The sequence below is a fragment of the Pezoporus occidentalis genome, unplaced genomic scaffold, assembly GCF_034315485.1.
Source record: "Pezoporus occidentalis ecotype Australia unplaced genomic scaffold, CSIRO_AGI_Poc_V1 ctg86, whole genome shotgun sequence".
In the NCBI taxonomy this organism is placed as follows: Eukaryota; Metazoa; Chordata; class Aves; order Psittaciformes; family Psittacidae; genus Pezoporus; species Pezoporus occidentalis.
The window spans coordinates 4,000,245-4,012,720 of record NW_026916220.1 but is presented as its reverse complement, the minus strand read 5'-3'; the positions used below and the strand labels follow the sequence as shown (position 1 = coordinate 4,012,720).

Here is a 12,476-nt window from a genome sequence, read left to right as displayed (position 1 = left end):
GAGAAGCTGCTGATGTGCAAGATGAAGACTAGAGGTATGTGAGGCATGTGCAAGGACATAAGGGTGAAGCGATGGTGGGTGGAGTGCAAAGCGTACAGAGGTCTGAACCAGAGAAACAGACACAGGTCCCAGGGCATGGGTGGGGAAGACTGGGGTAAATGAGAACAAAGTGAGCAAGAAGCACAGAAACAGAAGCATTGCAAGTCAAACTGTATGAAAGAAAGCAGCAGAAGATGGGCCAGTGCCAGAAGACAGCCTGTTGGGTAGCTAATGGCTAACAGCAGCAAATACATTGGGGCAGGCAGCAGATGAGGCAAGAAGAGTGGGAGAGCCCAGAACCAGAGGGACAGGCTGGCAGAGGGGATCTCCCCATCCCTCAAGTGACGGGAAAACAACAGGTTATGGTCTTCTGCTGGAATCAGAAACTTTCTTTGTTCAGTGGTCAGAGCTATTGCCTAGACCTGTAGCAGCCAGCCCTGCTGTGCTCAGCATGAGAAAAGCAATAGCTGTATTCTGTACAGGACCATGGAAAAGGTATCTCTCCCAATTAACAAATGTATCAGCTGAAGGGATAACCTTTGGCATTAGGTCATTGAGGTGAATTTCCTTTAGTTGGTTTAGCTGCAACTCTGGCAACACACCAGACTGTAATAGCTAATCCAATGCCTCAATTTTGCAGAGCTGTTTTGGTGCTGAGGGTGGCTGTTGTGTGAAATACAAGCCCAAAGGTATTGATTCGGGTTCAAAACAGTGGGGAAGGAAGTGCATTAAAAAAAAATGGGGAGTGGGGACCTGCTGTAGTCCAGATTAAAACGAGGCAATAGCACACAAGGGCCACTGTTCCTGGTTACTGCTCCTGTTGGTGCATGGCTCAGTTATTTGAAAGATGAGATGCAACTGAACAAGCCCAACAGGCAAGTTTTACACAGTGACAAAGGCTCAATTTTGCAGTCTTGATGGCCATCCAGCCTCAATGCGCCAAAACCTTTAAGTATGTGTTTAACATACCTAGGAACACGGGATTAATCCTATTGATTGTAATGGGGTTAACTACGAACGCACAGCGTGGTGATATTGATAGCCTCAACTGAACCATGCAGTGACGTGCGGGTCTAAACGAGGACGATTTGTCAGGAACCCACTGGTTTTTGGTCGTACTTTTTTCCTTTTACGCGCCAGAGGCTTTCCAGACTGGACGTCTTCTCCCGAACTGTTTAGCACTTAGATTTCTCTCAAGAGCCGATCCACTCTAACACTGCATACTTCAGTGACACCCCATTTCCTCATCCTTCTCCTGCCACAGTGGTGAAAAAGTATTTGTGGGTTTGGTGTTTTTCTCCCCCCTGTCGCCGCTCCCGCGGGAGCCGCCAGCCCCGTACCGACTGTGGCCCTGCCACCGCTGCTTTCGGCAGCCCCACGCCGCTGTCCTGCACCCAGCCTCGGACGGGGAGCGCTGGGGGCTGCCGACGCCGTCCCGTGTGTGCAACGCGTCCGTCAGGCCGTGCCGTTATCACTGCTCCCCGGCGATCCCCTGGCCCGGACCCCATCCAGCACTATCGCCAACCCCGGGCCCCGGGACTTCAGTTGCCGCTGCTCGGCTGCCTGCCGTCGCGATCCCCGCAGGCTGCTTGCTTCAGCAGATGGGGAGGGGGCAGCCCGCTGTTCCCCGTCCCCGGGCTGCCCACCCCGCTGGAGCCGCCCTCCCAGGAGCGGCTTCCCTGGGAGGGGAGAACCACCTCCCCTAGCCCGGCCCGCCCTCAGGCGCGCCCCGTAAGTACGGGTGGTGGCGGGCGGCCGACGGAGCAGAGCTGCCGATGGGTGCGCAGGGGCTGTACGTGGGGCGCAGGGCCGCCGCCCTGCTGGCCGCGCTGCTGCTGGCGCTGCTGGCCGCGCTGCTAGCGCTCGCCGCCCTCTACGGGCGCTGCCGGCAGGAGGAGCCGCCGTCGCCGCGGCCGCCGCGGCCGTCGCCCACCGCCCCCAGCCTCACCGCGCCGCAGGAGCAAGCTCACGCTGCCGCGTCCGGCCGCCGCCTGCCGCGAAACCTCCTGCCGCTGCACTACGACCTTGAGCTGTGGCCGCGAGTGCGGCCGGGCCAGGCGGGACCGTTCGCATTCAGCGGGCAGGTGAACATCACGGTGCACTGCCTGCACGACACGGACGCGGCGGTGCTGCACAGCTCCGGCCTGCGGAGTCGCGGAGCCGCCGTCGTGCGCGGCCCCTTGTCCGAGGCAGGCGCCGTCATGGAGGTGGCGGGGCTGCGGCTGGATGCAGAGGGCGAGGTGGCGGTGCTGGAGCTCCGCGGCCGCCTGCGGGCCGGGCGCCGCTACGTGCTGCAGCTGGGCTTCCAGGGGCGCCTGGAGGAGGACCTCGACGGGCTCTTCCTTACCCGGTACACCGACCAGGGAATGAGCAGGTAGGCTGCTGCGGCCGCCCGGGCACCCCGTGCCCCTCCGTCGACGGCACGGGCGGTGTCTCGGCTCCGCTGCAGGGCCACCCGTGGCGTGGAGGGGTCGGACAAGACCCTGGGAGCTGCTGCGTGTCCAGTGGTGCCGGGGCTGAGCGGCACTCGCTGCCTTGGGTGGCGAGAGATGGATACTCCACACGGCGGGGCTGCCCTGTACGGGGCAAGGGCTGTGCACAGTCCGCACCGTCTCCCCGGGGGTGCACATCGCAGGCTGCAAAGGTCAGATTACCTGTCAGCGCTGTGCACCGTGGTGGTCGCTCTCCTCTGCAGAGAGCACCAGCAAGGTTGCCCTGGCTTTCCTCCAGCAGCCGAGTTTATTCACAACGCCGGCTTGGAAAGACCCCTGCTGAGATGGTTTGTGGAGACCTCCTTGTTTGGAGGGGCCGTTGAGGAGCTGCTGCTCAGAAGTTAGTCTGGAGGGTTTACTGAGGGCCTGTCAGCCAGAGGTCTGTCTTTGGCAGAGGAAAGAGTATCTTCACTGGGAAGCAACGTTTTCTAGTCATTCTTTCTGTGTCTTTGATGGGCAGCAACACCCTGTTCCTGGGAACCGCAGTCCAGCTGAGAGTCTTGCCCCACACATGGCAGTGTAGCAGTGACAGCTTGTTATCTCCTCTGTGTCTGTGGGGAGCACGTCTTTATCTAAACCCCAGCATTTCAGATGTGTGTTTGGGCATGAGTTGACCACATGCAGTTTGAGAAGTATGGTAGAGTAGGATGGTGGCTGCTTTAGGCAGTCTGGACTTGGTAGGTGCTATTGTACATGAAGTTGTTTAGCTGTCATCAACCAACCAGTCATTTCCTTAGTGAGTGCTGTTAGGATGCTTTCCTTTTCTTTTGAACTGTGGAATCAGCACTGGGGTACTGTGAGTTTACCAATCATTTAAAACATATTTTCACCCTCGGAATAATGTTTCCTTGTTAATTTTTCTTTATTGGTAATATTCTCAAGGTGAATTGCATTATAAACTTCTGGATGTGAAACTTGGCAAAGAAAAGTGAAACTTAAGATTATGATTTAAATAGTTCCAGTAGAAGACAGGATGTTTAGAGAAGAGGCAGATAAATTGCTTATTTTAAAATTATTTCCTTTTAATAATTAAAGGTGTAGTGAATAGTTGAGGAACAGCAATCAGTGAATCAAAAGGAAAATGAGTTAAAATTCACATGTTCTTGCCTCCCAGCCTATCAATGAATCCACTAAAATAAACTGTATCTCGGCAGTTCATAGATTACTTTTTCAAGCAGGAATTATTCAGTTACCTGCAAGATCCATATATATAAGTCCCTGTATGAGCCATAATAATAGGAAACCAAGAATAATAGTTTTTATTGAGGTGGAGGAGGACTTTTTTTTTTATTCAATGAGTTGGCTTTTCATGTGCCAGCGCCTGTGTAAATCTTCACTGACAGCACTGTCTGCCACATCTGGAAAGTTTAACTTATGCAGACATTGGGTTTTTTTTTTTAAGGAAAAGGATGTAAGTTGGTTAGCCCAATTGAAAAATGCAGTATGGTAATAAGTATATTTAGGAAATATATTCTGGTTTTCTTCAGTTTCTATTTATTCATTTACTGACTGTTATTCAGAGGATTTTTTGTGCAACTTTTGAGCCAAGGAAAATCCAGAACTTATTGTGTAATTTACGTGATTAAAAAAAAATCCAAATAAGTAAGAAAGGAACAAGCACTTAGCTACTTAATACTGTGTCAGTGTGCTCTCTGGTGCTGCATTCATGCAATCAAGTCCTATCTAAGAAACAGTGAATTAGACTATAATGTTTTTTGGTTCAGACTTGAGGATCTGAAAAAACAACTTGAGGATCTGAAAAAACAACAACGAAAGCGATTGTCTGCTGTGCTGCCACAGTAGAAAATAAGAGAGAAACACTTTTAAATCATTAAAATAATGTGTATATTTCAGTTTCCAATTGTTTAGAGGATTTATGACAATTGTTCCGTTTCATTCTTAGCTCATAATGAAGCACTAATTAAATGTGAGACTGCAGTCTGGCTAAAGAGGTGTCAGTGGTGTTTAGCCACTGAAATAAATCAAAGGAAAGCCACTGACTCCAGATGTAATGTATTGTTTTGGTTACTTGTTACTGCCCACATTCCTGATATTCTTGAATAGATTTTTAATATCTTTTCTGCTTTGAAAAGTCTTTCTCTGAATCAGGAGTATGCAACAGTATCTTGTTACCTTTTCCTTCACTAAGAATTAAGTCATCACTTTACCAGCCATTTCCTAATCTGATGGGGTCCAGTTATAGGGAAGGGGTTTTGCCTTCCTGTTTTATGGAAGAGGTGTGTTTTGAGGAATACTGTCTGTAAGCTCTAGCGAGCTTTTAATGATGGAAAAAGTTGGGTTCTAATGGATTATAGAGATCAGAAGCCACTTATAAACATTCAGTGCCCTTCAGCTCTCAGTACAAAGCTAGTTACTGTCCTGTGAGGAAACCAGGATCTCCAGCTGATTGTCCTGTAGCTCTTTTCAAGTGACTTGAACCTGGCTCCATCAGACCTTTGGGATCTGGTTCCTATGACAGCTTCTGACTGCAGCACCTAAGTGAAACCACCAGCTCTAACGGATAATGTGCTGCTTGTCTGTGGTCATAAATACTCCTGTATCTCCTGCGTGCACTAGAAGTCTCAGTGTTTTTTTGTAATTGGTGCTTGTGGAACCACTGGGTGCCTCATGTTTCAGAACAGTTTAAGCAGAGGAGGGCAAGCTTTCAATAGTCCTAAAGGGAAGCAAAGTCCCTGGAATGTTTGTTCCATCTGGCACAGGCTTTTTATCTTGGTCAGGTATCGCGATGGTTCTTGACACACTGGCAGAGTTACCAAGTTGATGAAAAGTGCTGTTCCCTGTCCTCTTTCCAAGCTGGAGCTGGAACACGCCAACAAGGTGGTGTGGGAAGGCTGCGGAGACAGCTATTTTCAGAAGTGCTAACGTCACCTTTGTGGAAAACAGGATAAACCAAAGCCCAAACTTCACTGATTTTCCAGCACGGAAGTTGTTTTTTATCAGTTTGATCATTGATAACTGCAGATGATTTTACTGTAGTTAATAGTTTGTACTCTGCACCTGATCAGGTCTGAGACACAAAAGAAAACTCTAAAAAATGGGAGCACTCTTTATGCATAGTGCACAGCCCATGTCTGCAGTGGTTGGAGGAGTGAAGGAAGTAAAGAAGGAGGATGCTCCCACGTCACCAGCACTATAAATTTGAATGCTTTCCTGTTGAAATGGGGAATCTGTACTCTAGATACAGCTGGAAGAGTCCATGCCAGGATCTGTGTAGGCAGAAAGATACAGAAACCACCTCTGCCCTTCTTCTCTAGCAGCGCGAGCTCAAACATACATGATGCAGGAGGTTTGTTGTAGCATCATTCTGCATACAAATTTTGTACTGCTGTGAGTAACCTTGTATATGCTACTCTAGGGTTAGAGTATTCATGTGGTGTGTACGGTAAAGTGCATGCTGTATGTCACTGTTCACAGCAGTGTTTCAAAATCTGTTGAGAATCTTGCTCAGTAACCACTCTGCACATGTCCTATGCAACTTGTATAAAATACTTGCCTGGATAGGGCTGGTATTAGCAGGCATCCCAAAATGTAATCAAACACAGTTTTTGTGATGATTTTTATCAGCTGCTTCGGCACCAATTACTAGAATGAGGGCAAAGAGAATTAGAACAGCATCAATACAGTTATTCTGGAACCTTCTTCAATCTTCTGAAACACTTCTGTTTTGTACGAATTGGTGGGTAAGAACACCAAAGGCACAGACCAGAGCAAGTAACAGGTTTGGTGTTTTCTTGAGCTGCATATTCGTGCTGCGCACTGTTCACCTGAAAAACAGTCTGGGTGTTGAGGACAGAACAGGATTCTTTCTGCTCACTGTGAAAATCCCTTACTTTGAGCCACTTCAGGGTTGGTTTGACAGTTTAATGCTTCATATTTTTAAAGTGGAAGAAATCAGTTATACGAGATATTAACACAAATACCCATTATGCTATCAGTATCACAATAACGTTATGTCACTGAGAAGGCATTTTTTAGAAGAATAACCTTTTTTGTATCAACATAAAACATTTCTTCAATAATTAAGCTTTTTTTTAAATCAACTGAAACAGTGTCCAGTTGGTGTTAATGTCCTGTACAGGATGCATTCCTCATCTTCCTGTGCTTGTTTTTAGACACTAACTTAAAAACAAACAAAAAACCCATTTAGTGTAAATTGTCAAATATGTAGGCTAACAGAGCCTGTTATCTGTTTGCTTCTCTTTTTTTAAAAGTATTCTGGCTTCAGTTTTGTTTTACTAGGGAAAGGAGACATCATATGATACTTATGAAAGAAGAAAATGAAATATATGCACGAAACTGTAGGCTTAAGAGAAGACTTTATATATCTACTTAGGCAGTGTTAGGCTTTAAAAAAAATTAATTTCCTTTTGGGTAATTTATTTTGTTACAATATTTCAGTGTGGAAAAAAGTTTGCAAGTAATTCATTTTATGCTAACACCTTCGCCTCGAAAAAAAAAACCCACAACAATACAACTAAGAAAAAAGTGCCAACAATGACTCATTCTGACAAATTATATGAGATAATGTGTGTTTGAAACACCAGCGATCTGTGTAAGATGCAAGAAACATTCCCATTTTCCCTATTTGGAGTCCTGCTGAAAAATAACATTTAGTCCCTCTTAATGTTTCTTTCTTCTCATGATGTTTTTGCCCAATATATGCTATTTGGTATTCTTGAACAAGAATTTCTTGTGGGCAGATTTGCACCAGTGTCTGCACCCGTTTCTGTTGGTACAGAGCCTCCTGGGTCAGGAAACTGCACAGTATGGGGTAATCTGCAATTGTGGGGTTGCTCAGTGTTTCCTAGAACTAATGGCTGCACAAAATCACACTCGGCTGCACAGGAAGAAAGAGATAGGGTATTTTCAGCGGGTGATTCCCTCAGTGAAGTGACCGATTGCTTTTGCTGCTCCTGTGCAGCCCTGGCAGAAGTTTCAGACACTTCCTGTTGTTGGACAGGGTGAAGGAGGAGAGGAGGTGATACTGCTGTCTCAGGTGGAGCTTCAGCTGCACTCAGGAATGCAGCTGGTGGCTGGCACAGTTGACTCTGCAGGGAATCAAGTCCATAAAGAAAATCTTCCTGCGCTGACAGGCAGGAGGCAAATACACTGTGCTGGCCATTCCTCACTTCAGAGTAGATATTGTTGTCCCAGTAGTCACCGTGTATCAACATGTGCTCAACGTGTTCTTTGAATTGTCATTAAGTTGTGTTATGGTACAGTATCAGAGACGTCTGTTAAATGCAAAATGTACCGTGTTTTGAGAATACTGTGTTTTTGCAGTTGTCTTGTTGATACTGTGTTCCCAAACATCAGCAATGAGGATGATGTAGTGTAGATTAGTTGCAGGGCTTTCAGCACTGAGCAGATTAGATCAGCTTTGATCAGGGCTAGATAGCACAGCTATTAAAATGGCAATAGCCAAACATCTTGCAAAAGAAAAGGCTCCTAGAGCTGTCCTTTGGAACTCAGTGAAAAACACTGCTGACAGATGGAACCTTAGGTTTCAGATATGGTTAAGTGCTACAGATCACGAACAGCTGCAGTCACGCTGTGCTTGTAGGGTAGATCAGACTTGTTACTCCACAGTGTAGTGCAGTTCTGACTATTACACATTGTTACTTAGTGTATGGGTGTTGTCCTGATGGCTTCTGGCTCATTTGGGATGGCTCTGTGCTAAACATAAGCCTTTGTGGACCTGGTGTGAATACATTTTCAAGGAACATCTCAACTACAGCTGAAAAATACTAGCCTTGTGATAGTATTGAGGTCATTGAAACAGGAGATTATGCCATTCTGGCATGCTCAGCTGCTGGCTACTACTTGCTGTCAGGTATGGAGCTTTGAGACCCACTGCATGTGTATTTTTCCTAATTCCTAGTACAGATATCCTATTGTGAAGAGCCCAGCTTTGGCCGTGGGACACGGTCATTTATCTTTTGATTCCAGCCAGTGGATGTTGCAGAAGAGTCAGAGATCACTCAGTAGTAGGTAGTTAGATCTGGTAGATAGTTTATTGAGTTCTAATCAGTAAATTTAAGTATGTAAAATATTTAACAGGTACAGATGGACTGGTGATATTAACTACACTTAAAGTGAGTATGGGATACAGAAAATATTGAATGAGCTTACTATATGTATCTTAAATGTTATATGCCTGCAGAAAATGCCACTTACCAACCCACTGATGCCTGGTGTCAGGAAAGGGATCTCTCAGCCTCCGGGGTAACCTGGAAGGATGTCCCTGTACAAGGGGAGATCACCACTGTGCTACAGATGAAGAGCTCAATGGACCCTATTGGCTGCCCATATTTATGGTCCGAAGTGGTTGATTTGTAGTTGGATTTGCTGCTGTTAATGCAGTTTAGCTGTTCATCAGCCCAGTCTCCAGCCACACCTGTTTTTTTGGATTTGGTGCCAAGTTCTCATTGATAGCCTCACACAATAGGATTAACTTTGGTTTGGCGTGGTTGCTGAGCATCTGCCTGGACCCAAGTTCAGTTAGTTCAAACAGGAGGACTGCATCCAGCACTGTGTGTCACAGAGCTCTGCTCTGAGTGAGGCAAAGTGCCAGAGCACAAGGTAGAAAAGAGTCCTCTTGAATATTTTCCTGGGCTTGCCAGGGCACTGGGTCAGCATTGGTGCTGTTCTCACTGAGGTTCTTTATGTGATCTGAGAAAAGTGTGCAAGTACTGGTATACGGAGTTACCTAACAGTTATTACAAATTTTTTATTAAAATGCCCTATTAAAATAAGAGTACATGCATTAGAGAGAGGAGCAGGTGTACAGAGAGATCCTGATTATGAAATTAAAGATGGGCATTGTATCATTTTTGAGCACTAGCCTGTTGTGTGCAAAACTTTCATTAATCAACTCTGTCTTAATAAACAAACTAGAAAAGTTCAAATAGTTAACATTTGGTATCTGGAAAAGGCTGGTGAGGAAAAAAAAAAAACAGAAAGTCCTATTTAGAAAAGGCTGCTTTTCTCTAGAAGCATCCAAACTGATCTGTCTGTTGGGCATGGCGATTTCCTCAGGGACTTAAATAATAACCACACCTTTTCCAAATCTGCATATCTGTGTGATTCACTTCTTGCATTTCCTGATTTCATGTTTTTATGCACTTTATGATTTTTATCAGCACTAGCATGCTGGATTAATCATACTTTTATTTTTAACACAGTATGCTGATTGCCTCCCAGCTGGAACCAACGTATGCCAGGACGGTTTATCCATGTTTTGATGAACCTGCCATGAAAGCCACGTTTAATATCAGAATTGTCCATGACCCCAGCTATGTGGCTCTTTCCAACATGCCTGCTATTGGTAAGTAAAAAGCAAGTAGACATGTTTTGTTTTTTGTTTTTTGTGTTTTTTTCCTAAACTACTTTTAGAAGGGGTGTAGTTTGTCTATATATCTATCTATCTATCTATCTATATATATATATCTCTGTAACAGATTATATCATCTGATACAGCAGTGTTCTGTTGTCCATGTGCTAACACCTTGAAAACGCACAGAAAATCTGTGCTTGTGAACTTAAAAAAATTTAGAAACAGTTATTCCTAATTAATGTCTCTGATGGCAGTAATGCCATAGTTTTCCAGTTGTGATGTGCTCTCCTCTGATAGCTGGAGGCTGCATGGGGTTTGATTCCTGGCATTTACTGCTTAGTCAGTGTGTCTGTCTTACTGCATGACATCTGCTTAAAACAAAATAGCAGTCCCAGTATGCAAAGCCTATAATGGTGGTATTAAGGGATTCATTTCATTCTAAGTAGATTTTAAGATGTATTTACAACATACAAAGAATTGTTTTACCAGGTAGGGACACTTTAGCTTCCTGGGTATCTGCAAAATAAAAATGAGAAGACTTTCAGCCTCTGGAGATGCTCCTTATATCCCTTGCTGGAATCTCATGTGGGATGCATGGGGAGTATAAGATTCCAAACAAATTCTGTAAATTAGTGTTCTTAGAGAAATCTCATGGATCTCTTGCCTCCTTTTTAATTGCTTTTTTCTGCAGTTTAGTGCTATGAATCTCTATTTTTCCCCTAAATAATTTTCAGCCATAGCAAGGAAGTTTTATGAGATTTGCATGGAAGCTATGTAACTTAGGAATCACAATAGGTGGGATGTCTGTGAGAACTGTTTGAAGCATTTGTTTCCTCTGGGAATCTTGTCCATGTCCACCTTACTCAGAAGGAAAGTACCTGATAAAGTATTTCATAATTCTTGGGCACACATGACCTATATTTCCGTCACAATAGATCATATGATCTATGCAGCAGAGAGGTATGCAGCATGGGATAAATTGTCTACAGTTTGCCCACATCCTCAAACTGATGCAGTTTGATATCCTTCCAAGACTTCAGTTAAGAAGCTCAAGAGTGGATTTTTGGCCTTTGCATGGAAGGTCACGACTCTGATATGTGGCAGTAGCTATGAGTCTGGCTGCTTGCCTTCTACCAGAAACATGTGGAGTTAGTGCAGAAATAAAGTATATCAAAGAGAGATATAAAAAAAACGTGCAGAAAACACAAAATTCCTTGTTTATTGTGGAAGAGCAATGGTTTGAATCTGTCTGATATTTTTTCTAGATGTATCAGAAATGAAGGATGAAAATGGAAGCCTGTGGACTGTTACCAAATTTAACACTTCGCTGAAAATGTCAACTTACTTGACTGCTTTTGTGATTTGTGATTTTGATTATGTCACCAGAACCGAGCGGGGAAACAAGGTAAATATAAGGCTGCGTAACACATTACAGCAGTTAACAACAGAAGCTGGCTCTGTAGTGCATCATGTGCTGTATAGACAATATAAAAGAAATTAACTATGCTTTCCCTTCCAAGACTTATTTGCTTACGTAGCAAAACTGCTAATATTTATCTTGCAGATATTTCTGCAGAAAGCTTTCCTTTAGGATAATTAGTTTTTTGCCCTGTTCTGTTAGTTTCATACAATTCCACAAGTAGGTTTGGGCTCTGTATGTTAAAACTTCAGGAGCATCTATTCTGCAGAAAGTACTGGTCATAATTCAGGGTCTGCTTATCTTCTTAGCTGTCTTAGTTGTAAAAAGTTATCCGAAGTTCAATGCCTTGTTCTTCAAGGCCCTTTGAGGAGCAGTCTCATGACATTATTAGGAGCAATACTGTGCTCCAAGCATTTTGTATGTAGTATTTTAACCTTTTATTCTCCAGTGGACACTTAGACTCCAAAACTGTTTTGTGTTTGAAGCTTCTTAATCAGTGAGTATTCAGTTTTGCTCTTACACTACAATGGCCAAAGCTTCTTGAGGAAAGCCGTAAAAAAATCTACTCCATTGGCACCAGGTATTCCACTTTCCTTCTTTTGCTGAAAGTCAATAGGGAAAGGATGTATCAAGTTGTTCCAAAATAAGAATAAAGCTATTAAGGCTAGCATATACTTGCTGTTGTTAATAAATGAGAGCACAGTGTTAATTTCATGGTTAGTTCACTGTCATCCTACTGAGGAATGGTGGGACAGGGTGAGAGGACAGTGTGAAGGTGACCGTAGCACATTATTAGCTCCTCTTTAAAGTGAAGATTTGGCTTGGTATGTCATACCTGCTGTCCCCTGTATAGAACGTGCTGGATGCCTAGGCTCTCAGTGGTGCCTTTTTCTTGGGCTGATCTATAGTGACAGGAGTTAGCAAATCATAGCATTCAAGCGTTTCTCAGATGGAAAACTGAACTCTTCCTTTTGTGAGATAAAGGGGAGAGGGCATTTTGCTCCTTGGTTTCAGACAGAGATGGTCAGTTTGTGCCTCCGCAGTACTTGTGTGAGCATGTTTATGCTGTTTTGTCATTTCTGGTAAGTAATTCATAAGCTGAAATACCAGTACTGTAACTCAAAACTCATACTAGGATTAGGATATTTAGTTGTCCATTGTATTTAGG

The 12,476-nt window shown here is 44.4% G+C and overlaps 1 protein-coding gene across 3 annotated transcripts in view; it reads left to right on the top strand.

Annotated features, from left to right (window-relative positions):
- The first annotated feature begins 1,808 nt into the window (after positions 1–1,808).
- LVRN (laeverin) overlaps positions 1,809–12,476 on the top strand; it is a 39,129-nt gene continuing 28,461 nt past the window's right edge. For all 3 annotated transcript variants that reach the window (XM_062604475.1, XM_062604474.1, XM_062604476.1), the window contains exons 1-3: positions 1,809–2,413; positions 9,737–9,879; positions 11,154–11,293. In XM_062604475.1, coding sequence (XP_062460459.1) covers positions 1,815–2,413; positions 9,737–9,879; positions 11,154–11,293 — 882 coding nt within the window. In that variant the 5' untranslated portion in view covers positions 1,809–1,814. The remainder of the gene's footprint in view (positions 2,414–9,736; positions 9,880–11,153; positions 11,294–12,476) is intronic.